This window comes from Schistocerca piceifrons, chromosome 1 (assembly GCF_021461385.2).
Source record: "Schistocerca piceifrons isolate TAMUIC-IGC-003096 chromosome 1, iqSchPice1.1, whole genome shotgun sequence".
Classification (NCBI taxonomy): domain Eukaryota; kingdom Metazoa; phylum Arthropoda; class Insecta; order Orthoptera; family Acrididae; genus Schistocerca; species Schistocerca piceifrons.
In genome coordinates, this window is record NC_060138.1 from 121,381,443 (window position 1) to 121,407,303 (window position 25,861).

General features: G+C 43.0%; 1 protein-coding gene and 2 non-coding genes across 3 annotated transcripts in view; 2 read left to right on the plus strand and 1 right to left on the minus strand.

Moving 5' to 3' along the window:
• The window catches only part of LOC124782574 (kinesin-like protein Klp98A), a 376,800-nt gene extending 351,141 nt beyond the window's left edge, over window positions 1-25,659 (minus strand). Inside the window, exons 1-2 of the mRNA XM_047253951.1 lie at window positions 25,535-25,659; window positions 25,292-25,361 (exon numbers count right to left, since the gene is read on the minus strand). Coding sequence (XP_047109907.1) covers window positions 25,292-25,361; window positions 25,535-25,581 — 117 coding nt within the window. The 5' untranslated portion in view covers window positions 25,582-25,659. The remainder of the gene's footprint in view (window positions 1-25,291; window positions 25,362-25,534) is intronic.
• Trnat-ugu lies at window positions 643-717 on the plus strand. Its single transcript has one exon. It is a non-coding gene; the product is annotated as a tRNA-Thr (tRNA).
• On the plus strand, window positions 1,085-1,159 carry Trnat-ugu. The gene has a single exon. It is a non-coding gene; the product is annotated as a tRNA-Thr (tRNA).
• Window positions 25,660-25,861: the final 202 nt, after the last annotated feature.

Sequence of the window (25,861 nt, forward strand, 5' to 3'; positions counted from 1 at the left end):
CAACATGTCCACACCACTAAATTCGTAGTGCGCCTAATAGATGTTTGCCCATCATACTCATTACTCGAGGCAGATTAATCTACCAAGTCCCGTACGAGTTCGGGCATAGCGTGTGCGTTCGCACAAGAAGGTCAATGGCCGGGAAACCATATTTTTTAACTATATATGACGGTAGTATCTGTTCCCGAATGAATAGTTGCCGTGGATGACCATGCAGCTTTGCTATAAATGAAATGATAATTAAATGGACACCCTAGCTGCAAACAGGCGTTGATGAACACATTTTCAACATGTACCCAATGAAGTTCATCAACGCCTGTTTGCAGCTAGGGTGTCCATTGAATTATCATTTCATTTCTAGCAAAGCTGCATGGTCATCCACGGTAACTATTCATTCGGGAACAGATACTACCGTCATATATAGTTAAAAAATATGGTTTCCCGGCCATTGACCTTGTGCGAACGCACACGCTATGCCCGAACTCGTACGGGACTTGGTAGATTAATCTGCCACGAGTAATGAGTATGATGGGCAAACATCTATTAGGCGCACTACGAATGTAGTGGTGTGGACATGTTGGGAATGTGGATCTCACGGGGAGCGTGCAAGGGATAAGTCCCTGCAGACGCACTATCCTCTGTGCCCGCGGTGGCTCAGATGGATAGAGCGTCTGCCATGTAAGTAGGAGGTCCCGGGTTCGAGTCCCGGTCGGGGCACACATTTTCAACATGTACCCAATGAAGTTCATCAACGCCTGTTTGCAGCTAGGGTGTCCATTGAATTATCATTTCATTTCTAGCAAAGCTGCATGGTCATCCACGGTAACTATTCATTCGGGAACAGATACTACCGTCATATATAGTTAAAAAATATGGTTTCCCGGCCATTGACCTTCTTGTGCGAACGCACACGCTATGCCCGAACTCGTACGGGACTTGGTAGATTAATCTGCCACGAGTAATGAGTATGATGGGCAAACATCTATTGGGCGCACTACGAATGTAGTGGTGTGGACATGTTGGGAATGTGGATCTCACGGGGAGCGTGCAAGGGATAAGTCCCTGCAGACGCACTATCCTCTGTGCCCGCGGTGGCTCAGATGGATAGAGCGTCTGCCATGTAAGTAGGAGGTCCCGGGTTCGAGTCCCGGTCGGGGCACACATTTTCAACATGTACCCAAAGAAGTTCATCAACGCCTGTTTGCAGCTAGGGTGTCCTTTTAATTATCATTTCATTTCTAGCAAAGCTGCATGGTCATCCACGGTAACTTTTCATTCGGGAACAGATACTGCCGTCATATATACCTTTACAGTATGGTAACATAATAGGACAGTAGAGACAAGAGGAGAGTAGCGGACAAGAAAGATAGAGGCAAGAAGCAGAAGAGAAAAGACTGGACTAGAATGATGGACGAGAACAATGAAGGTTCAAAAAAAGTCCTATACGGGACGATTAAAAGTAGGAGGCGGAATGATATGATGGACTATGTTCCCATGGTGAATAAAGGTGGCGAAGAGATGGGAAATGAGGAGAAACCCAAGATCATAAAGAGTGAGTATTTTGAAGAACCCTTGAATCCGGATGGAGACCATGACGAGGGGGCAAAAATTGAGAAGCAAAAAGAGGAACTGCTAACAGAAACGGACTTAACAGGGAGAGAACTGGAAAATGCATTGAAAAAGATGAAGGAGTGAAAGCATCAGGTTTGGATGAGTTAAGTATAGAAATAAGAGCAGCAGCAAAGATTGTGATACACTGGCTCCATCTAGTGATTAAAATTGTATGGCAAGAGAGGAGGAACCCAGAAGACTGGAAGAAGGGAATAATTGTCCCGATATTCAAGATAGTTTTTGGGCTTTTTCTATTAACAATCAGTGAATTACATTGATGAGCCGTTGAGTAAATATCTTTGATAACGTTTTGGAAACACGAATTGGTACAAAAACAGAAGGAAGGATGAGAGAAGAACAGCATGGGTTCAGCGCAGGAGGGCCCACAGTAGATCTATGCTCGCTGTAAGACAGATACAGGAACACCGCATTGAATATGGAACAGATCTTCTGATGACCCTCCTGGACACTGAAAAAGCATACGATAGTGTATGTAGAAACAAGATATGGAAGTTCTTGCAAACAGGAGAGTAGAAAAACAACAATAGAGGTTAAGAGAAATGTTCAGTGGGAGTGTGACCTGTGTGAAAATGGGAGGAGAGAGATCAGATTGGCTGGAACAGAAGAATAGTTTGACGCAGGGAAGTGCACTTTCACCACTGCTCTTCACTACGGTGACAGACGTAATAATGACCAGATTGCAACAAGTAACTGGTGCGGGAAGGATGAAAGCAATGGTGTTTGCGCACAATTTGATGATTCGGGGAAACGGAGAGAAGGAATTGCAGGCGCAGTTGGAAGTAAGCAACGAATAGTGCAAGGTTATGGGATGAAATTTAGCATAAATAAGTGTGAAATGATGATCACAGCCAGGAAGGAGAGAGTCACGAGTGGAACAACAGTTGCTGGAGAAGGTGGAGAGTTTCAAGTTTCTGGGAAGCTTAATACAGGAGAATGGAAGAAACGACAGAGAAATAAACGAGCGGGGAAGACAAGCAACAACATTCCGGAAGGGTGTTAGAAGCCCGATATGGTGTCAGAACTCAAAACAGCAAACTGGTTATATACCAGGGGCGCACTGTTTTCCGATCTTGACGCATACCTCTGAGACCTGAGTGATGAAAGGAAGCGAGAGAAGCAAAATAAAATGTGAAGGAATGAGGCGATCAGGGGATTAAATGAGGAGGAACTGTTACAGGATAGGATAGAGGAATCAAAGATTGGACGGCGTGGACATGTTAAGCGAATGGAGGATAGCCACGAAGATACACGAGATGAAAGGGAAGGGGAAAAGAGGAACAGAGAGGTGTCTGAAAGATGTGAAGGACTGCGTGCGAAGGAAAGGAGGAGACTGGATCAGGGTGGAGACGGATGGGTGGTGGATAGATTGGCGAATGGGGCGGTAAGAAACCCTAATATGAGGTATAATGGGAAGTAGCATCTGTCACACATATCCCACGGGTTTGCATAGTTCGAATGTAGATGCTGATGTATACATGTACTGTACCTAAATTTATTTATATTATTTGTAGTTTAGGCTGCAAGAACTTCTTAAGAATCGGCCGTTCGTTGCTCATGTCTGACACACTGTAGAGAGTTATGTCATTGTGGGAGGTCTCGTACTACATTTGTTAACATCTCGTACGAAGATAGGGCGTGCCCCTCTGTCTCTTACTCGGACTGGGTTGTGTAGCTGAACAGTGAAAAACCACACCATGTACAGTCTTATTAAGAAACGCAACATTACAATCACAAAGGTAACGCTATTGTTGAGACCATTACCCTAATTACACAACAGGGTTTTACCGTCACTTTGACTCGCTTAACGAGAGCGTGCGACGCGACATTTTTAACGTGTTTTCACTCCGTCAGAATGAGCCAACTCTGAAAATATCTTAGGCGAACGAGGAACTGTCGGGTTTTGGAGTGACGCTGAACGTAACGTGCAAGCATCTAGGACTTAACGTCGCGTGTGCACACGCCGTTATCTGGTTTTACTGCAAGTGCGCCCCGATGAGTCACTGGTAAGCGCTTTACTGCCATTCCGCCTAAAGCTAACACGTCCACTCAACTTCTGCTTGGGCTAGAAAGTCAAGACTGACGCAACGTGTAAAAAACAACACTATGAGCAATAAACAGTCACACACGGTCCAGTCACAGTAATGTGATCACCGCCTATGTTTGACGTCAACGTGCATTACCCATCGCAGACGGCGGGTGGCAGCACTAGCAATGCAGGGTACATAAAGAGAGTCGGAGGGACGCGAAAAACACTGCAGTCGTTGCCACAACGCGACAACGGAGCGATTTATCTGACATCCAAAACGGCACGGTCACTGGCTTTCGGGCCAAGACTGGAACTATTTCCGAAACTACGCAGTCTATACACTGTTCGCGTCCCGCCTTGGTTAATGTATGAGGTGCATGGCAAAGTGGCGCTATCCAAAACTGGCGTCGAGGCAACTATGGTGCACTACGGGCCATAGGTGACAGGGGTGATCGTCGGCTGCGGAGATTTGGGGCGGATAGACGTGCAACTGTTGAGCAGTAATATCAGGAATTGAGTCCGCCTTGATGCAAAACACATTGTTATTCGTTTATTTCTTTATTATCCCAAACTAGTTTCGGCGACAAATATCACCATCATCAGTGGTTTTTTTTATCTAAAACATGCAAAAAAGGCATGGTTGTACAAACACACTAAACCATTATTACATTTTTACAATTCGTCTTTTGAAATATAGTTTTATATAGATACTCTCATACTACCTTATTTATTGTATGTTACAGCATGTTTTAAACAATTATTGGCGCTGTTTGCGACATATTTTCTGTGCTCTCCTTTTTTTCTGTTGCCGTCTTTTTACTTAGCGAACATCATGTCATCTGCAACCACGTGAGCGGCTGTTAGTAAACAAATACTAAAAGGTGAACTTCGTATGTCAGCAGTATATACTTGTGGTTGTGGAAACCAGTTATTTGGTGTGTAATGAGCTGTTGCTTAGCTATTCGCGTACTCACGTTCGTTGGATGGTATGTGGCTGCTTTATACACAGAAAAACAAAACTTTTGCACTTTGTTTCTGATCCAGAATATTGCGCCATCGTGCTGTTCGCGCGTGTCGCGAGAGGCGTATCGCATGTGGCGAGAAAGGCTATGAAAAACTGTAGCGCGAATTACGAAGACTTCTGTTCATTATTTATGTCTCTGTGTGTGATGGGGAAGTGGTTCTTTTGCGTATGTGTGCTTTCTGTTTGTGTCCTAGGTTAGTTCTCTCAGAGCGGTAAAGAGTGTTTTGTTGCAGAGTGTTGTGGTTTCATTTATTACATTTTTCCCTTCGACTATAGCCTTTTGTATGTAGTAATGTTCGCCCCCGGTAGCTGAGTGGTCAGCGCGACGGACTGTCAATCCTAAGGGCCCGGGTTCGATTCCCGAGATTTTCTCCGCTCAGGGACTGGGTGTTGTGTTGTCCTAATCATCATCATTTCATCCCCATCGACGCGCAAGTCGCCGAAGTGGGGTCAAAACGAAAGACTTGCACCAGGAGAGCGGTCTACCCGAGGGGACGCCCTCGTCACACGACATTATTATATGTAGTAATTTTCTTTTATTGTTAGTTGTCGGTATAGACTGTTGCTGTTTCTCAGAATGTGTAGATCGTTTTCGATATTAGTGGGGTTATAGTTTTTGTTCATTAGATGTTCTGCGGTTTTTCATAGCCTTTCTCGCCACAAGCGATACGCCTCTGGCGACACGCGCGAATAGCAAGATGGCGTAATATTCTGGATCAGAAACAAAGTGCAGAAAAAAATGGTTCAAATGGCTCTGAGCACTATGGGACTTAACATCTGAGGTCATCAATCCCCTAGAACTTAGAACTACTAAGGACATCACACAACACCCAGTCATCACGAGGCAGAGAAAATCCCTGACCCCGCCGGGAATCGAACCCGGGAACCCGGGCGTGGGAAGTGAGAACGCTACCGCACGACCACGAGCTGCGGACAAACAAAGTGCAGAAGTTTTGTTTTTCTGTGTATAAAAGCAGCCACATACCATCCAACGAACGTGAGTACACGAATAGCTAAGCAACAGCTCATTACACACCAAATAACTGGTTTCCACAACCACAAGTATATACTGCTGACATACGAAGTTCACCTTTTAGTATTTGTTTACTAACAGCCGCTCACGTGGTTGCAGATGACATGATGTTCGCTAAGTAAAAAGACGGCAACAGAAAAAAAGAGAGCACAGAAAATGTCGCAAACAGCGCCAATAATTGCTTAAAACATGCTGTAACATACAATAAATAAGGTAGCATGAAAGTATCAATATAAAACTATATTTCAAAAGACGAATTGTAAAAATGTTATTACTGTGTTTGTACAATCATGCCATTTTCTGCATGTTTTAGATAAAACAAACCTCACTGATGATGGTGATATTTGTCGCCAAAACTAGTTTGGGATAATAAAGAAATAAACGAATAACAAGGTTTTTTGAATCAAGGCGGACTCGATTTCTGATATTACTGTTTTTCTATGCAAACAAGGACCAAATGGAAGAGTTCCAAGCCGGCCAGAGTGGCCGAGCGGTTGTAGGCGCTACAGTCTGGAACCGCGCGACCGCTACGGTCGCAGGTTCGAATAATGCCTCGGGCATGGGTGTGTGTGGTGTCCTTAGGTTAGTTAGGTTTAAGTAGTTCTAAGTTCTAGGGGACTGATGACCTCAGAAGTTAAGTCCCATAGTGCTCAGAGCCGTTTGAACCATTCTTCTTGAAGAGTTCCAAGATAATATTAACTGTTGAGCAACTGATCGCCCAGATGAGCCAAGTGGCTATACACAGTGTTTCCTCCACGGCCGTTCAGCGATCGTTGCTGCATATAGGCCTCTGCAGAAGGCGCCTGGTTCATGTAACCGTGCTGACTGTCGTTCATCGGCGACGAAGGCTCGAATTTCCAAGCCAGTACCGCGACTGGACATCCGCTGAGTGGCATTTTTAGATTAGTCACTTTCTTGCTCCATCGGACTGAAAGCAAACGTCTTGCAACAATCGTCGGTAGGGTCATGGAGAGTGCGTTATAGTCTGGGGAATGTTTTCGTAGTATTCCCCTGTGATCTCGTCATTCTGAAAGACGCAATGGATCAATACAAGTCTATACACGTATCATCAGGGACCATGTCTACCCCCACATGCAGTGCCTTTTTCCTCGGCACGATGGCATCTACCGGCAGGGAAATGCAACGTGTCACACACTTTGCAGCGTACGTGCGTGGTTCGAAGAGCACCAGGATGAATTTACCCTACTCCCCTGTCCACCAGTCTCCCCGGATTTCAACCCTGTCGAAAATCTGTGGGATGGATCGGGCTGTTCGTGCCTCGATCGGGCTGTTCGTGCCATGGATGTTAAAGAGAGAAATATATGTAGTTAAGCTGGCCACAGCACTGGAGTCAGCATGGCTCCACATACCTGTCGGTACATTTCAGAATTCGTTGATTCTCTTCCTGCACGTGTGCGCTGAAAAAGGTGATCATTTAAGCTTTTGACATGTGGTCACAATAAAGTGACTGGACGCTGTTTATTCGAATCTATACTCAGGTACTTCTTCACGGCACGCTGCTTGTATTCTGCATGGGAATAATCTCCTTGGAGTAATTTATTCTTGCCGGCCAGTGTGGCCGAGCGGTTCTAGGCGCTTCAGTCTGGAGCCGCGCGACTGCTACGGTCGCAGGTTCGAGTCTTGCCTCGGGCATGGATGTGTGTGTTGTCCTTAGGTTGGTTAGGTTTAAGTAGTTCTAAGTTCTATGGGACTGATGAACACAGATGTTAAGTCCCGTAGTGCTCAGAGCCATTTGAACCATTTAATTTATTCTTCCGCCATATCGTGGCACTCATATCCATACATTATGGCATCTCTTCAGTTTCCACATTTTAGGAAACAACTTTTTATTAAAGTCACCACTTAGCGAAATAAGACTATTCAGGATGGCAGCAGGATGGCGTGGGCTTAGCATACAGCAGCAAAACATAACGAGGGAAGTTGTAATCAATAGTTCGAGTTCAATCTTCAATCTAGTGTGATACAATATTATAAGATGTAGATTATAGATAGTGATGGGCTAGGAGACAGGAGACTACATCTCGCTAACGACACGATTTGTCCGTTGTTGAACACTGCCGTAATATTGCACTGTATAACCGTGTAAATATGGGGAAAACACTGCTGTTAGTTTGCGGTGGATAGTGAATGCTGATAGTCGAGGAGAGTATCGGTTTTGTGTCTGGTTCTGTCAATGCAACAGTTAACAGCAGTCTGTCCATCATATTCCTGATGCAGAAGCCCATCGATTCTCATGGCAGTTGCTTACATGTCAGTTGGTGATCAGCAGCTGTAGGAAATATTGTTCCAAATTTTTCGCTGAATGCAAATTTCATGACATGAGCTGTAATGGATATAGATGCATTACCTAATTGTTAAATGTGAAAATCTGTGCCGAACCGGAACTCGAACCCAGACCTCACGCTAATTAGGAGCAGTCGCACCAACCACCTTGGCCATCTGATCATGCTCCCCATTCCGATCCAAACGTCCATATGCCACTGTCCACTTCCTTAGATGGAATAAATAGCCTTTTTCCCAGCACCTTCACCTACGTATGTGCTCAACACAAATACTGAACACACATACTCCTCCACCTCTCTGTGTACAGCTCTTCCTCCCTCTGGACGTCCTCCTCGTCTTGTCACCTCTATATGTCTATCTCCTCCTCCTCCTCCTCCTCCTCCTCACTCTCTCCCCCTCCATCTCCTTTTCCCCTTCTCTTTGTCCATTTCCTCTACTCCCTCTCTCTGACCATATATTCAATATTCATCCCCTCTCTCTCACATTACCTTTGTCCCCCTCCCTCCCACTATAACCTCCTCCCTTTTTCTCTTTCCATCTCTCCCTCTTCTGTCTCCACCTGCCCACTATCCCTCTACACCTTCCACTTCCACATGTTTCTCCCACTCCTCCCTCCTCTCTGTCCATTTCCTCCTCCCGCTCCACTCACTGTCTCAATCTGCCACCAGCCTCATCATCAGCACATGTAGCCCCTGCAATACAGTTCAACAAAGCAGGTCGATACTACTCCAACAACACACGTCACCCAGGTCAGGCTATACATCAGAGGCTTGAATACCATTTATTTGCAACTGATATACAGGCCGCCATACAAAACATGTCCATAAAGCAGCCCGATACTACTCGAAACAACATGCTTGACAAGCAGGGCAGCCCACATGTCAGGGTCTGGAAAACAATTTCTTGCCCCTGACATGTAGGCTGCTATGCAACGCAAATTGATTTGGCTAGCAGGTCCTATTCCCACTCAGCATGCCTGTCGTGCAAGGCAGCTGACAAACCATAGGCTGGGAAAAATGCATTTCGCTTGTATCTCAGCTCATACTGGACGTAGGGCCACAAATACAAGATTGTTATGTCACTTTGATAAACGCTATGTCAGATTGCTTAGAACAATGAAAGATACGAGAATATAGTGCTGAAATCTGCGAGGCCTGCTATTTCTGTGTCAATTTAGTTGAAATCTCTCTGAAGTTTGGGAGGAAATCATGGGCATACACACATGCATACACTCCAATTTATATATGTAACAGATTTGGAATAATATTTCACAAAGCAGCTGATAATCAAAAGTAAGTATCATAATTCAAGACAAAGCATATAATTATAAAAATGGACTTAAATTCTTTATGGTAGTGTCACTCTTCCTGAGCGGAAATCAAGTTATGTTATGACCTTACAGGGAGATGTACATGACATTATGATACAGGGAGGCAACAGTGACATGTGGAGGTTTGGATTGGACTGAACAGTGCGCTTGGTTGGCTGAGGTCATTGCGGTGGCCACTTGCGATGGGTGGGTGGTCTGGATTTGAGTCCCAGTCTGGCGCAGATTTTCAAATGTCACTATTGGGTAATGCATCTATAGCCACTGCTGCTACTGTCATGAAACTGGCATACAATTATTGTAGCAGATGCCCACTTTTCTCGCTTGTTCAGAGTGTAGAGTTTGGTGGTACACTGAGCAGGCTAGCTGCATGAAAAACGCAATGTGAACTGTTTTCTACTTCATTCTGTGGCCGGGCTATTAATTTCCTTTGATTCTGCTATCATGTCCGTACTGCCAGATGTGGGTTTAAAGGTGATAACAAAGAAACACACAATTGGTTACTAGAAAATTACTACCTTTATGTAACCAGATTCATCTGATAACACTGCACTTATCCCAGATCTTTGAAGAATACACCATGTCTAATCTCGTCCATGCCCTGAACATGAAAGACCAGAAGATCCTTAATCCTGAGTGACTATCACTCTGAATAGGCCTCAATGCTTCTGAGGATTTTACAGAACAGCATTTCTGTCATTTTATATATCACGGGGCAACGGCCTTGCCACCGTGGATCCACCGGTTCCCGTCAGATCACCGAAGTTAAGCGCTGTCGGGCGTGTCCGGCACTTGGATGGGTGACCATCCGGGCCGCTATGCGCTGCTGCCATTTTTCGGGGTGCACTCAGCCTCGTGGTGCCAATTGAGGAGCTACTCGACCGAATAGTAGTGGCTCCGGTCAAAGAAAACCGTCATAACGACCGGGAGAGCCCACGCCCCTCCTATCCGCATCCTTATTGAGGATGACACGGCGGTCGAATGGTTCCGATGGGCCACTTGTGGCCTGAAAACGGAGTGCTTATATATTATGCTTTTGATATATCACGCATTTACAAATCGTCACTAAAGGCAGCACTGCATGTGTCTTGGTCTAGTATACTACAAATACAAGAATGCTATGTCAGACTGCATAAGACATTGAAAGATGTCAGAATACAGTATACACCATATAAACGGTTCAGATGCGTGGGCGTGTACGTTCCATCCTAGCTCTGGAACCAGTAGAATAATTTCAACCAAACTTCGTTCGTATGTGGCTTGCTTACTGTCATAAGTAAATAATGTGTTGAGATAAGATGCGTGTTCCATTCCTAGAGAACCGAATAACACTGAGTAATCAACAATTGTTGTTAAAAATGCGTTGCATTGCAAAGTGGCTGACGCACTGTGGGTAATAAGGGATCCTTTTTTGGCGCGAAGGAAATGATGAACGGAAGTATGACTAGAAGTTTTATAGGATCCCAGAGTAAAGGCTGCTGAGGCAAATGAATGCACTGTGTATATGTTCATTTATTGTTGGGCGTCTACAAAAGAAGGAATGAATGAATGAGTGAATGAAGACTACAACTTTATGTCCCATCGACGATGAGCTCATTACCGATTGAATACAGGTTCGGGTTGTAAGCAGGATGGGAGAATATGAGCCGCGCCCTTTCGAAGGCACAATCCCGGCATTTGCCTCTGTGAGCTTTAGAGAAATCACGGACAAACTAATTCTACATGGAAGGGCGAGGATTTGAATACCCGTCCTCCCAAATGCGAATCGAAAATGCAATAATCACGCGCCACTTCGCTGGTGTAGTCTTCAAAATAGGACCCATGAGAGACCATACAGTATCTGCAATCATTTCCTGCAGTACTGATGTATTATGTTTTCGGTGACGCTGTGCAGGAACTGTGCATTGTATTCCTTCTCGTGGAGAACACGAAGACGTCTATAATAAACTAACGTCATCCAGATCTCCGAATTTCGTAAAAAAAGCTTTTGTTGATGTTCATCTTATATCCCCCTTTCAAGACACTGTCCATTCCATTCAACTGCTCTTCCAAGTCCTTTGCTGTCTCTGACAGAATTACAATGTCATCGGCGAACCTCAAAGTTTTTATTTCTTCTCCATGGATTTTAATTCCTACTTCGAATTTTTCTTTTGTTTCCTTTACTTCTTGCTCAATATACAGATTGAATTGCATCGGGGAGAGGCTACAACCCTGTCTCACTCCTTTCCCAACCACTGCTTCCCTTTCATGCCCCTTGACTCTTTGAATTGCCATCTGGTTTCTGTACAAATTGTAAATAGCCTTTCGCTCCCTGTATGTACCTTCAGAATTTGAGAGAGAGTATTCCAGTCAACGTTGTCAAAAGCTTTCTCTAAGTCTACAAATGCTAGAAACGTAGATTTGCCTTTCCTTAATCTATTTTCTGAGATAAGTCGTGGGGTCAGTATTGCCTCACGTGTTCCAACATTTTTACGGAATCCAAACTGATCTTCCCCGAGGTCGGCTTCTACCAGTTTTTCCATTCGTCTGTAAAGAATTCGTGTTAGTATTATGCAGCCGTGGCTTATTAAACTGATGGTTCGGTGATTTTCACATCTGTCAACACCTGCTTTCTTTGGGATTGGAATTATTAGTGATTGAAATAGCAGAGAAATGACGTGCATGTAGGCCCTACAGCGCCCTCTTTTGTGTGACCGGATAGATCAGTGTTAAACAACGGTCAGTCAGTGAGGAACCGTCATACGAAATGGAAACTTGCAACCACGTGCTACTATGCCACGCCGACATCAAAAGGTGGAATATCGGCATGTGGGGGTGTTACGACGGAATGGCACGTGAACGCCGACACTGGCTTGCTGAATGGCAAAATGTAGCGTTTTCGGACGAGTCCCGCTTCAACTAGTCCTAAAGTGATGGCCGCATACGCGTTCGACATCTCTCCTCCCACACCTTGAGGACAATCTGAACAGCTACCGCTACATCAGGGATGTTTTACAGCCCGAGGCACTGGCCCTCTTGCACGCCTTGCACATGCCACATTTCATCAGGACAACGGCCAGCCCCATGAGGCGAGGAATGTGTGACGGATACAAGTGTTTCCCTGGTCTGCCCGTTCGACTTTTATGCAGACCATCGAACATGTCTGGGATATAGTCGATCGGCAACTTGTTCGTTCAGGTCCTGCAGCCACAGATGATGCTTCGTGAACGTGCCTACAACCCGCGGCAGAGTATTCTCCAGCAGTATATTCAGGCGCTCTTTGATTCCTTGCCACGACGTCTAGCGGCTCTGATTGCAGCACGTTGTGACGCTGCCCCTTACCGAATTTCCACAGTCACGGCGCATTTACAGGTCTGTAACGCTAATCATTTGTGTAGTGTCTCGTCCCTTACCGGTGGAACTAATTTCAAGGTAATCACAGCTCTCGGTCTTGATGTTTCACTTTTTCCAAACAGTAATGTATTAAAAATATTCCGTACCTCCCCTAAAAGCTGGGCGCCTTGAATACTAGCTCAACATTTGTCAAAGTATATAAAACTTTCCAAAAAATACGATTTCTCGGGCTCTACAAATACACGATTTTTGGTAACCATAATTTCTTCAATCGATAGGAATTCAGCGACTCTCAAGTAACTTGGTGAGTATTATTATTCGGTAAATGAACTCGACTTTTCAACAGTACCCTGTGCGAGATATCGAATTCAGAAGTTTAATACGTAATAGCCACAGTACCCTCCTTCCCTAAGTGATCCATAAATATCACACAAATGTGTTGGTAAAATCTCCGCCACAACTTTCTCAGCTGATAAAGAAAGAAGATTAGGAAGTCCCATCGAGACACTGTCGTTAGAGATTGAACGCAAGCTCGGAGTGGGGAAGGATGAAGAAGGGAATGCATCATAGCTTTTCGTATGACTAATCCCACCATTCGTCCTAATCGATTACAGGAAACCTAAATCTAGATGGTCGAATACCACAGTCCAATGTCTTACCACTGCAGCCATCTCGCTCGGTCCAGATGATGAAGTGGTTTTCGGCGTCGATGGGACATTAAGTGCAAGTACGCCTTCCTTCCTTCACCTTCGCCTCGCAAAGAGAAATTCATTGCTTTGATACTCATGTCTCCTGATTGGTAATAATGTATCCAGTATCCATTCGTGAAATGAGGCCTCAAACATACTTTTGGACGACAGTTAAAATTGTTCAAACACAGGGAAATTGCCACTAGATCCTACTTTGGCGACATCCACTTTGGCAATAGCTCATACTACAATGTTCGTGCAAGATACCGAATACCCGTTCACTTGAGAAGGGATTTTGACAACACAATACCGTGGGCTTTCTTTACGACGTGCTCAATGACCATTTGACCCCACCCACTATCGTACCATTACTATCACATGAGGTCCAATAATATATTTTGAGTTTTTTTTTTTTTACTAGTCAACGCAATATTCGATATCCAGAATCAATTTTCTACACTTCAGCAACAAGCTAAAAACTGTCGTGAATTTTTGAATAGGGCTACAACCAGATGGTATCAGAGATCCAATGATCCGTATGTGCGATTCGCTAGCGATCTGATGTCAAGACTCATAACATGCGGCCACGTATATAACATTCGCAACACCACAAGACTCTACATGCAGAATGGCGCACCACAAGACTCTACATGCAGAATGGCGGCTCAGCCATTGGCCTCTATCTTTCACGGCCAGTGCATTTCTAGCTGAGAAATTCCCACTCTGAATTGTTAATGCGTACTCGGACAATTCACAAAAATAGAAATCACAACTTGAGTGCAGGTCTGGCACGTAATTTCAGCCAGTCACGAATTTTCAGCAGAGAGAATACACTAGCTCAGTGCAAGAAACGATCCTAGAAGCTAGCCAAGGTCTCTAGGAACTGCGACCGCACCGAGCACTCAATACGACTGGAAGAAATATATGCTGTTATGCAACCTTACGCGGTCGACACCTTACGCGACTAAGGAGAAGGGTAAAGAATGCCGTTACCGAAAGAATTAAGCATTCCCTTACAACATGTCTCTCATAATACGGTCGATCTTACCTCCTGTTAACTGAAGGTTGCATAGCCTCCACCAAAAATATCAAATATATGTGGTTTTTAGTTAGAATAACTATAATGAATCTACTACTGTTCTTGACACAATATAACCCACATAACTCCAGTAGTTTATCTTTTGAATGCTGTGGACGACATATACAGTAGCAGTCGGTACCCCCAAGGCTCTGAATGCTTCACACGCATTTGACTTTTCTTACTGTGCTTTGGATAGTATACAATTTACAGACAAGTGAGGGTGGTTAAACACACACATACATTTACAACTACGATAAATTCATACATTCTTGTTATACACGAGTGAACCATATTATTTACTACTGATCCGTCTTTTGTGGTTCGTTTCGAAGCGTAGGAAAGCAAGGAGAGTTCCATTTCTTTGTTTGCAGACCACTTTCTGAGTTAGTATGAAAGCATTAAGAGTTTCGTGTACTGTCTGAGTGCCATTAGTTGAAAGACGAAAACGTGAGGTGAGAGTTCACCAGTACCTCTGCAAGTGAACTAGCACAAAAATCTACGGCAGCTAAGAGGTAAACAAAGGCGGAAATCAAGACTTGCACAGCCGTCGGGTGCATTGCAGGCACTGCTGCAGCACCTGGGGCACATCGTGCTTCAAATGTTGCGGCAGTTCACCACAGCCAGCGTGTTAATACCAAAATTAACTTCTTTACAGAATATCGCTCATCGCTTCTCTCACCTCTGCCAATGGTTGGTTGATAAAAATGTCAAGCTGGACTGTGTTTCGGTGTCTACGTTCAACAGTAGATCCTGCCGCTGTAACAGACTGAATTGTCAGTTCGAAGATTGGGGCAAGGCATGGGCATACCAGCTCCAGCAGCACCTTGCGTAGTAAAGCACTGTGGTGTTCAAAATCGTCTTCGGACTGATGACAGCCGCGCGGGATTAGCCGAGCAGTCTCCCGGCGGAGGTTCGACTCCTCCCTCGGGCATGGGTGTGTGTGTTTTTCCTTAGGATAATTTAGGTTAAGTAGTGTGTAAGCTTAGGGACTGATGACCTTAGCAGTTAAGTCCCATAAGATTTCACACACGTTTGAAAATTTTTGACTGATGACACCTTTATCTCTTATTTTGCAGAAAACGTCTTAATAGAAGGTCAGACACCGATGTGTGAAATATGGGCTCTGTGGTAAAAATTTCACTAACTTATTTGTTGAATGGCGTTTACGTGCAAAAATATTTTTTTGCGGAGGCTGCTACGAAAGAAAACATAGGCTACTCCTACACGTCCACATGCACAGACAGCTCCCTCACTTTAATCTTTTCTTCAACTTATCCCCTTTCTCATTTTTCATTTCCTTTATAACATGCTTTGACATTAGATGTGAATGTAGACACTCCTGGCATATACGCCAGGCGAAAAGCTACGTTATTCATCCGGGTGGCAGACTGGCAGTGTTAAAAACCGCGCCGTTCCAACGAGCAACATATGAGGTGTGACCAAAAAGTAAAGGGAAATTTTAAATTTCGTGGGCCAAATCCTGCACTTGATTTCCAAACCTTTTTTAAATTTGTGGGTACACATGTTCCTGATGTATATTTGAATTTTCAGTTGTTTTGAGTATTTAGTTTATTTTTGACAGTCGAAAAGTTTATACGTGTGTCGACACGGCGAATTTTTGCTTTCGAACATTTTTTTGCTTTACATAAAATTCTGCTTGAAAAATGAAATATAGTGCAGCACCGCATTCGAAATGTTGACTCCGGCTTTTGACGAATCTAACATGACTACGACAGGAGTTTACGAGTAGTATAAACATTTCCTAGCGGGTCGAGAGGACTCTGAAGTCTACGACTGCTCTGGACGCCCTAGCACATCAATTACTGACGACAGTATGGAAAGTGTAAAGAAAATGGTTCTGGAAAATCGCCGAATCACCATCAGAGAGGTTGCTACCGATGTCGGCTAGTCCTTTGGCTCATACCAAGCAATATTTTTGGGTGTTTAGGGCGTGAAACGGGTAGCGGCAGAGTTTGTTCCGAAACTGTTGAATTTCGACCAAAAACGATGTAGCGTGGACATATCTCAGGAACTGCTTAATGAAGTCGACAGCGATCCAGAACTACTAAAGAGGGTTATAACAGGTGACAAAATAAGGATATACGCGTGGTGGTGGGAGAGGGGGGGGGGGAAGGGTATGACCTCGAACCTAAGGCTCAGTCGTCCCAATGGAAACTGCCTGAAGAGCCAAGACCAAAGAAAATTCGTCACGTTCCATCACATGTGAAGGTTCTTCTCGCTGTTTTCTTCGTTTAGAAGGGAATAGTGGACCATGAGTTTTTTTTTTTTTTTTTTTTTTTTGGTCGTACGATCAGTAAGGAATACTACCTGGAAGTTATGTACCGTTTGCGTGAAGCAATCCGAAGAAAACGACCAGTTTTGTGGCAAAACCACTAGAAGTTGCATCATGACAATGCTCCCGCTCACACCTCAATGCTTGTTAGTGACTTTTCTGGCAAAAAACAAACCCGTTACGTTGGCTCGGGTACCGTATTCGCCAGACGTGGCTCCCTGCGACTTCTTTCTATTCCCGAGGCTGAAGAGAACTATTCAAGGACGTCGTTTTGCCACCACCGATGAGATAAAAACAGAAACGCTGAAAGAGCTGAATACCATAACGACAAGTGAGTTCAGAAGCGCTCCCAAGATTGGAAAAAGCGCTGGCACCAAGTGTATTTTATCTGAGAGATTACTTTGAGCCGGCCGGGGTGCCCGAGCGGTTCTAGGCGCTACAGTCTGGAACCGCGCGACCGCAACGGTCGCAGGTTCGAATCCTGCCTCGGGCATGGAAGTGTGTGATGTCCTTAGGTTAGTTAGGTTTAAGTAGTTCTAAGTTCTAGGGGGCTGATGACCTTAGAAGTTAAGTCCCATAGTGCTCAGAGCCATTTGAACCAATTTGATTACTTTGAAGTTGATGAATGAATTAAAAAAATAAAACTTTCGTTACTTTTTGATCACACCTCGTAATCATTATCTGAAGTCGTGAAGCCCAGTGGCTGCATCGAGACCGTGGGTAGGAGGAGGAGGAGGCGCCCATCACTATAAATAGAGTGAGGTCCGCAATGATTCGAAACTTCGACAGAAGATGAGTATGACACTCGTCGAACCGTCGCGGCTGGAGAACAGTGAGTGTTTTATCGTTTCACCTTCTCTAATGGCTTTATTTAGTTTTCTTCTACATAGTTCTTTAATAATCCAGGACATGTGACTCTGGATGAACGCCTAACTGTCAAAAGTCTTGACCTCTTCCTAATAAAAGCCTGTAGCAAAAGTTTTCACTGCACTATAAAACATGTATATGTGTCCTTTTAACACCAAACAAGTGCTGACTGTTACATTAGGCAAGAGACCCATTGAGATTTCTGTTTCCTGTCGTGTAGACACTTATTAAGAAAAGCTATCGAGTCATCTGTGACATTTGTGACCTAGGTGGTGGAACTGTACAATGGCAAATGGATGAGCGTGTGTCTAGGATCTCTATATATTAGTTGTCAGTCCATAACATTTATGTACCTTCGTGTAGAACTCATTATGTGGCTCTTCAAAGGTTGATATTTTATGAAACAAATGTGGCCGAAGTGATTTTCCATAAGGAATTTTTATCACCTTCGATTCTTTGAATTGCCAGTTTATAACAGGACTGCAGGCTGTCTATTTTATTTTGCGGGAGTCTTTTGTTGCCTGTAAGTACATCTTTCGCATTCTTTCCTTTCCACTATCCACAACAATTCTCAAGCACGACCCCTCTTAAAACTACATGCAGGGCCGGGAATCTAATCCGCATAACCGTGTTTCGCGCAGTTTCGCATCCTTTTTCCTGCGATGGCCACAAATTTTCCAATTCTTGCTTCCTGGGTACGGGTTAGTAACTTTTTTTTTTTTGGTACGCTTTGCTGTCACGGCCACCTTAATAATCAGTGTACATAACGCTGCAACGGTCTAGGAACACGTAAATGAAGAGGTTTGGCCGCGACTTTTCACACACTACGGAGTTAAAATTACGTTTGAAATAAAATAAAGGGAAAGAAATAATAGTAAAAATCAGCTTATAGCAACGCCCCATTGCAAAAACGACACACAAAAAAGAATTTCTGCACTCCTTCGGCTGACAGATTATTCTTCGCCAAGCCGTTCTTATGCTCGTGCGCACTCGGGTCGACATGTGCTTAAAGTTGAGCCCCCTACTACCTCTTACCTGCGGTCTTCTTAGCAATTGCACTAATTTACTAACGTGGCGTACTCATGTTTTTCTTAGGGCGTACCATCTAAGGGACGCAGTTCACGGCAAAACTGTCGTGTCATACGAATCTAACTTCCTCGGTATTTCGTGTCCGAGTTCCAAACTATATAGCGCGTTGCATTAATACGTTGGATATTGAATACTCGGCCAAATAAACAAACACGAAAGCTTCAGTTTACTGCAGATTTCTGGAATGTCGGATTTGAAATTGTGAGTGGAAGCGAAAGTATTTATTTTCCCGCAAAGAAAACTGCCGTGAACGAAAGATGTAAAATGTATCCGTATACTCTGGATCATAAAGAGTCTATTTTCTGCACTTACTAAAAAAAACCATAATTTAGGGCTTGTCGACAATAATTTTTGTAATCATTTGAAGCCGTAGTTCCGTAAAATTATTCTGGACTGGAAAGTATTTGAGACTTGTCGGAGAACCTTACACGACAAATACACAAGTAAAATGGCGCATTGTTTCATCTGTCTGGATCCTGTCATGTATAAAAATAACATATTTGGGTTAACGAAAACCCACTGTTACAACTAAAGAACCCTGGGACACACTAGAGAAGCTAGGTAGTGTATTCGTTGTCGGCTTCCATGTTAATAACGCCTATGATTATTTTTAAAGGCTACCTAAAAGAGTGAGTTTCAATAATGGACTGCACATTCCCTGAATTTTAAATTCATCAAAAATGTACAAGATTTAGTACAGACAAAGTAGTCCTCCATAATCTTTCAAGTTAGTGAGACCTGGGAGTAAATAGTCACACGTTATGCTCAGTGGAGAGTCGTTAAACCAAGGCGGGCTTTACTCCATGTGTAATTCTATCACTCACAACTGTGAATGCAATATGTTAACTACATACAATATTGATTGCAACAGTTACCATAGCAAACTGCTGTCCTAAGTAATTGAATGTCTCCGCGGCTCGCAGCTTGATGCAGCAACATTGAATTATCTGCAAATCAAGTACTAACAACTACATAAATATCAACTTCGTCATATATACTAACTATTAGGAATGCAGTGTGCTCGTGTGTGAAAAGGGCTGTTCAAATAAATTCACTATCTGTATACAAAGTGGTAAGTCTTCGGTTCACTATTTAGGATCCTTAAAACGAGCTGGTATGCTTCAACAACCAGTACGGAAATGGACGATCGCAGTGAAACACTGATGTGCATCCAAGTGTACAACGTCTCTCGAATCTGCAATGTTACTTCTAGACAGAGTGCGTTATGAATGGGCACAGACGAGGGCCGAGACGAATATTCATTGCTTTATTCTGAACAGGTGCAAAAGTTTTAGATATGCTGGACCATCTCAATCGTCCAAGAACTGATAAGTGAATTTAGATCTGTAGTGCACTTTCGGAACCGAAAAAAAAGAAAAAAGTGAAAACTAGGAGCTTTATACACAAAGGTTGCGTGGAGGTCGACATAACAATATTGGACTTGTCACAGCACATTCTTCCAGTTCCCTACTCACGAATGCAAAGGAGACCAACTGATGGCAATTATAAAATTATGGTGATTTTTGGGTGGCGTACCAAAATGAGGCCTTTAGCGCATGTTTAAAACTATTATGAGAGGGGTAGGTGTAAAATTCACCTTAGTTACAATTCTTAAGTATTTTAATGCTGTAGTAGAAAAACTAAAAATGGACGAATCACTTGCAATACAAAACGTGCATCCCAGAAACCTAGGGATGAGTTGAGACGAAACACAACACATTTGTATTATCATCAGTGAAAATTAACACCAGGTTGGAAGTTAAATTTACCAGATTTCCCGTTGAAAATTTAATATATTTGCCACAAGCACTGCAATCAAATATAGTGACCTCTCCGGAGTAAAAAGTCACGAATCAGAAGCCAACGCATCATCCAGCGACGGGCGGATGCAGAAGAAAAGATTCGTAATACATCTTTTTTGCAACCTATCAAGCGTATGGTTAACACAGCGACGTCATCAGAATCATAGAACACGCACTATACACAGACAGTCGCGAACACCGTGTGGAGGGCCAGCTCGGCCTGGTGTTGGGTGACACCGGTGGAACTGGTTTGCGCGGAAAGTTTCGGCCCAGCTGCATACATCCACAATTGATTCGATTTGACAGAGAAATGGTAACTTAACTCACCCAGTTGAATTATTCCTTACAACGTCGGTAAGAATCCGTAACACAGCGACCGTTCTTCACACGTAGCCTACAGCATACAATTCCCGACAACTCGCAAATCGTATTAATAAATGCTATGCGCTGCCACGCGTTGTAGGAAGCTATTGTTACAGGGTGCTGATATAGTATAACGATGTTTCGATCCATAATTAACAACCACGGTATACGCTGTGACGCCCCGATGGATACAGCTTTTTCATGTCAATTCTCAAACTGTTCTTTGTCAACAAGCTAAAGGTAAACAATCATAAAATATTCTCTGTGGTCACATGGTCACATTGTAGGCCTGTAACGCCAAACTATCTCATTTTGACTTTCACTAAACGCCGTTTACGGTATTCTCTAGACCCGCGTTAGGTCAACTGTTGACGACATGATATACCGAGAACACAGTTAAAGAGGGCGGGGCGGGGAGGAAAATTGCCTAACATTTCTTGTCTCAAAAGGGAAAGAGGTTAAATTGTTGAAACTTCCCTCAATTCTTCATCGAAGAACGAAAGGTAACCGAATCAGCGTGTTCACTCTTCAACATTACAATATGAAACACAGAGTCCTATGGGCAGTTTCTGAAGCAACGAGCATTTTTAACTCTATTAAACAACCATGTTCCTATCCACTTTTTCAACATTTTCTTCAACCAGTCGCGTAAAATACGGGCAGGTCTATGATAAACAGACACGAATCTATTTATTCTGCGTCAAAAGGCACTGGCCCAACATATCTCAGCTGTTCTGTTCGTTGATGCCCATACCGACCTTCCGCCTATCTCTTGTAGTTTTCTCAAATCACACGCAAATGATCAAAGATACAACAATCATATATTTTCTACATCGAGAGCAAAGAGATAGTCCAATATTGTGTATCAAGATTTGTGAGAAGCTTGTAAAACTTCATTGGAATGGGAGAAAGGTGTGTCAGTAATACCACCCTTTCTGTGCCGCTACGCAGATCCAGTGACTTGACGAGGCAAAGTGTACTGAACAGTCAATGCTAAACGATAAAAAATCATTCAGCAGCACCTGTGTGACGCACTTGAATAACTTATACTGTCCTGGTCGACAGTCAACAGTCGAATATGATTAGTCAAAATTCCGAAGACGCTGAATGTCCATTGATCGAAATTGCTCACATCAACTAAAACTTAGAGCAGAACTGGAATGGGACTCGAATTCAGACAAAGGATTTTTGTGGGCAATACTTGGTACAGCTGCCCACCATGCCTAACAGTCCTCAAATGGTGATAAATCCAAATTCCCCAATGCATTCATTCTGCCAGTGATACTAGCACCACAGCATCATAGGGTAGTAATGGATTAATTTGGGGTAAGGAAAGTAACCAGCAACTATTTGAAGTTGCGAGTCCATCTGCGAGGCATGTCAGATGCCTCATATGGCAACAGCACTCCCTTGAAAGATACGTAGTAGGATTCAGGTAGCAGTGTGTCGTGTTTTAAACTGTCATGTCTTATATGCCATGTCTGATCAGTAACATGGCAATTCAAATAGCTTCAGATACATCATATTTACAAAAAAAACCTGGCATATTAAATTTATGCTTTGAATCAGTACTTCATTGTCATTCATAACTCAGACAATGGGCGTCATAATATTTCATTACTGTATTATAATTTCTGAAAAATCTATGGCATTTTGTTGATATATTATTGGGATGTACAATACACGTTTTCATCTCTTCATTGGAAGGAACACAAAGAAAATCTTGTGGGGAAGGCTAACCAAAGACTGCGTTTTATTGGCAGGACACTTGGCAAATGTAACAGACTTACTAAGGAGACTGCCTACATTACGCTTGTCCGCCCTCTTTTCGAATACCGCTGCGCGGCGTGGGATCCTTACCAGATAGGACAGACGGAGCACATCGAAAAAGTCCAAAGAAAGGCAGCATGTTTTGTATTATCGAGAAATATGGGACAGAGTGTAAAAGAAATGATACAGGATTTGGACTGGACATCATTAAAAGAAAGGCGTTTTTCGTTGCGACGGAATCTTCTCACGTAATTCCAATCACCAACTTACTCCTCCGAATGCGAAAATATTTTGTTGACACCGACCTACATAGGGAGGAACGATCACCACGATAAAATAATGGAAATCAAAGCTAGTACGGAAATATAGGTGTTCATTCTTTCCGCGCGCTATACGAGATTGGAATAATAGAGAATTGTGAAGGTGGTTCGATGAACCCTCTGCCAGGCACTTAAATTTGAGTTGCAGAGTATCCATGGAGATGTCTTCAGGTGAACAATACTTTAAACAATATTAATCTGATTATCAGACTTGAAAATTTAAAACTATCTAAGCTATACTCAACTTGATCATTGTCCTCTTTAGCTGGCTGGTCAGTGGGTCTGACTTCCATGCAGAGGGCCCGGGTTCAGTTCCCAGTACTACCAGGGAGCCTCTCTTGATCAGGGAGAACTGAATCTCGCAAGGGACACTGAGGAGCTACTTGAGGAGAAGAAGCAGCTCCAAAGTCTGGAGAGCTGACAGTGGCCAGGAAAGTGCTGTACTGTTCCAGGCTCCTTCTACTGTATCCAAACAACCCCATATGACAGACAGTGACTTGGCACTCAGTCAGCATCAATGGGTCCTTTGGGTCTCATTGCGGAGTAGCTTTTATGTTATTCAAATGGGTCACTTCACATAACTGTCCACCTCTATTTATGACAGACGGCAAATAACACATATGCCACAATTTCAAACATGTAAAAGCAAAGTTATTTTGAGCCCAAATGTTTGTTGAAACATCACAGTGCTTTATTGGTCGTAGTCGTAGTCCTAGTGGATGTGGCATGCCCTTGCCTCCTTTCAAATTGATTTTCTGCGCCAGTTGAAGAGGGAACTACAGTTTGACAAGGACTCTGAAACACGGGCATTTTTCCACATCCATAAATCATTGCAAGAGGTGAAAGACCCGATAAGTGTCAGAAAAAATCCTTGAACCGACTGGGGATCAAACTGTGTACCACTGGATTGGCCGTCTTGCACTCACCGACAGGGCCACAATATAATTCTGTAAAATATGTTGCACTTCCTCTAAAACAGAATGATAAACATAAATTTTACTCCAAGTTTGACAGAAAAATTATGTACTGCATTGGCCCTCAGTGCAAAACAAAACCTATCTGAGATTACTGATGAACTGATTTGTAGCCTCAATGTACCACAACATTACTAGATCAGTTTCTTCAGATAAATTGAGCCCTAAAAGACATTAGCCTACATAGCAACTACAAAATATCTATACAACTACTGTCAGAGCCTACGCAGTTTATGAATCTGCTTATCTTTTCTTCCCTTATACCAATCTGTTAGCGCAATAAGTGTAGTGAACAACACAGATCAAGATTCAAACATTCAGATCGATATATTTTGGGTTGTTCTTGAAGTGGGGTACAAAAGCTCATATACAGAAGGGCCTCCAACCAGAAATAAAACAAACCCATCTAGTATATATGCAGCGACACATGACATTCAGCCTGAACGATTTCTAAGCCCATGTACAATACAAAATTCAATGCAAAACTTGTGATGTAGGATATAAAAACTGAATTAATTTTAACAGGATACTTGATGGCTTACATACAGCACAGTAGAATTAATAAAGATGTAAAAGAATAAGTTTTTCTTGGTGTGGTTTTATGGACATCTCCATATTGGTCTATTCAGTAGAAGTCTCCTCATCTTTGTATAGCTACTGGTAACCTCCTTGCACTATCCTACAATTTTGACTACCTCACTTCTTTCCTGTACCAATGATGCCTCAGATGTGTCCTATCAACCTATCCACTGTTTAAGTCAAATTGTCAAGATGCTCCTTCCTTCCCAGTTTTATGCAGTAAGAGGTGTCTCTTCATAGTTAGGTCTCCTTGATTTACACATCTAATCTTCAGCATTCTTCTGTAGCACCAAATTTTAAAAGTTATTCTCTTCTTGCCTGTACTGTTTATCACCCAAACTTCACTTCAATATAAAGGTACACTTCAGGCACGTTCTTTTAGAGAAAACTTCCTAAAGTGATACCATGAGTAAGAAATAAATAAGAAAACATTTGACCCAGACAGGAATTTGATCTACAGCAAATATGTTGGTGCACTCTGGATAAGACTGGTTAAAATTTTAAAAAAAATTTAAAAAAAGGAGCAGTCAGTCTGGTTTTGCATCCAGTTGATTTTATCTTGAACGTGTTAAATCAGTTTCATTAAATGAGACTACTCAGGGGCCTATGAGTGTATTATTCTGACCGGAAAAAGTTAGGACATAGTCAAGTAACTGATCTTAAATGATGCAAGATAACAAGTTGTTGTTAGGGCAAATGGAATTATTTATGACGACTCAAGTAGGCAGTTTCATGCAATATAATAGAGGAAGCAAAATATGGTGGATTTTGATGATTTAACTAACCTTAGAGTTCAGAATTCTTGTTTTCTTTCCATCCATTTGAATTATGAGTTTGGCGTCCATATCAATCTCCCTGGTGAATGAAAATAAAATGTGAAGCCGCAGAAGAAAATAACGAGAAAGATGAAATTATAATGACATATTGAAACTGACGACTATGTAAGTAATAACAGCAAGACGGTACACAGCATTAATTCTTAAATAGTTGAAACGCTTTATTGTTTTTATCATTGAGGCAGATTTTACCTTTGATTGAAGGGACGAACCCGTACTGCTACTTTGACAGACGCCATTGTCACATATTAGTAAACGTCACTCCAGTTACAAACTATCTGCACCGCACATTCACAACACCCGACACAGCCTGTGGCACTAAAACAACTGAAACATGACGTCACGAGAGAAACCAAGCTTACAAAACGTCAAGACTGCTTGCAATTACATCATCTTTGCCAACCGCGCAAATGAAAATTTTACTGTACAGTCAAGTTAATATAATTCAAAACGCGACGATCCTACTCTATTGTAAATAGTTCTCTAGTGTAGTTGCGGTGCATGATATGCCTGCGTCGG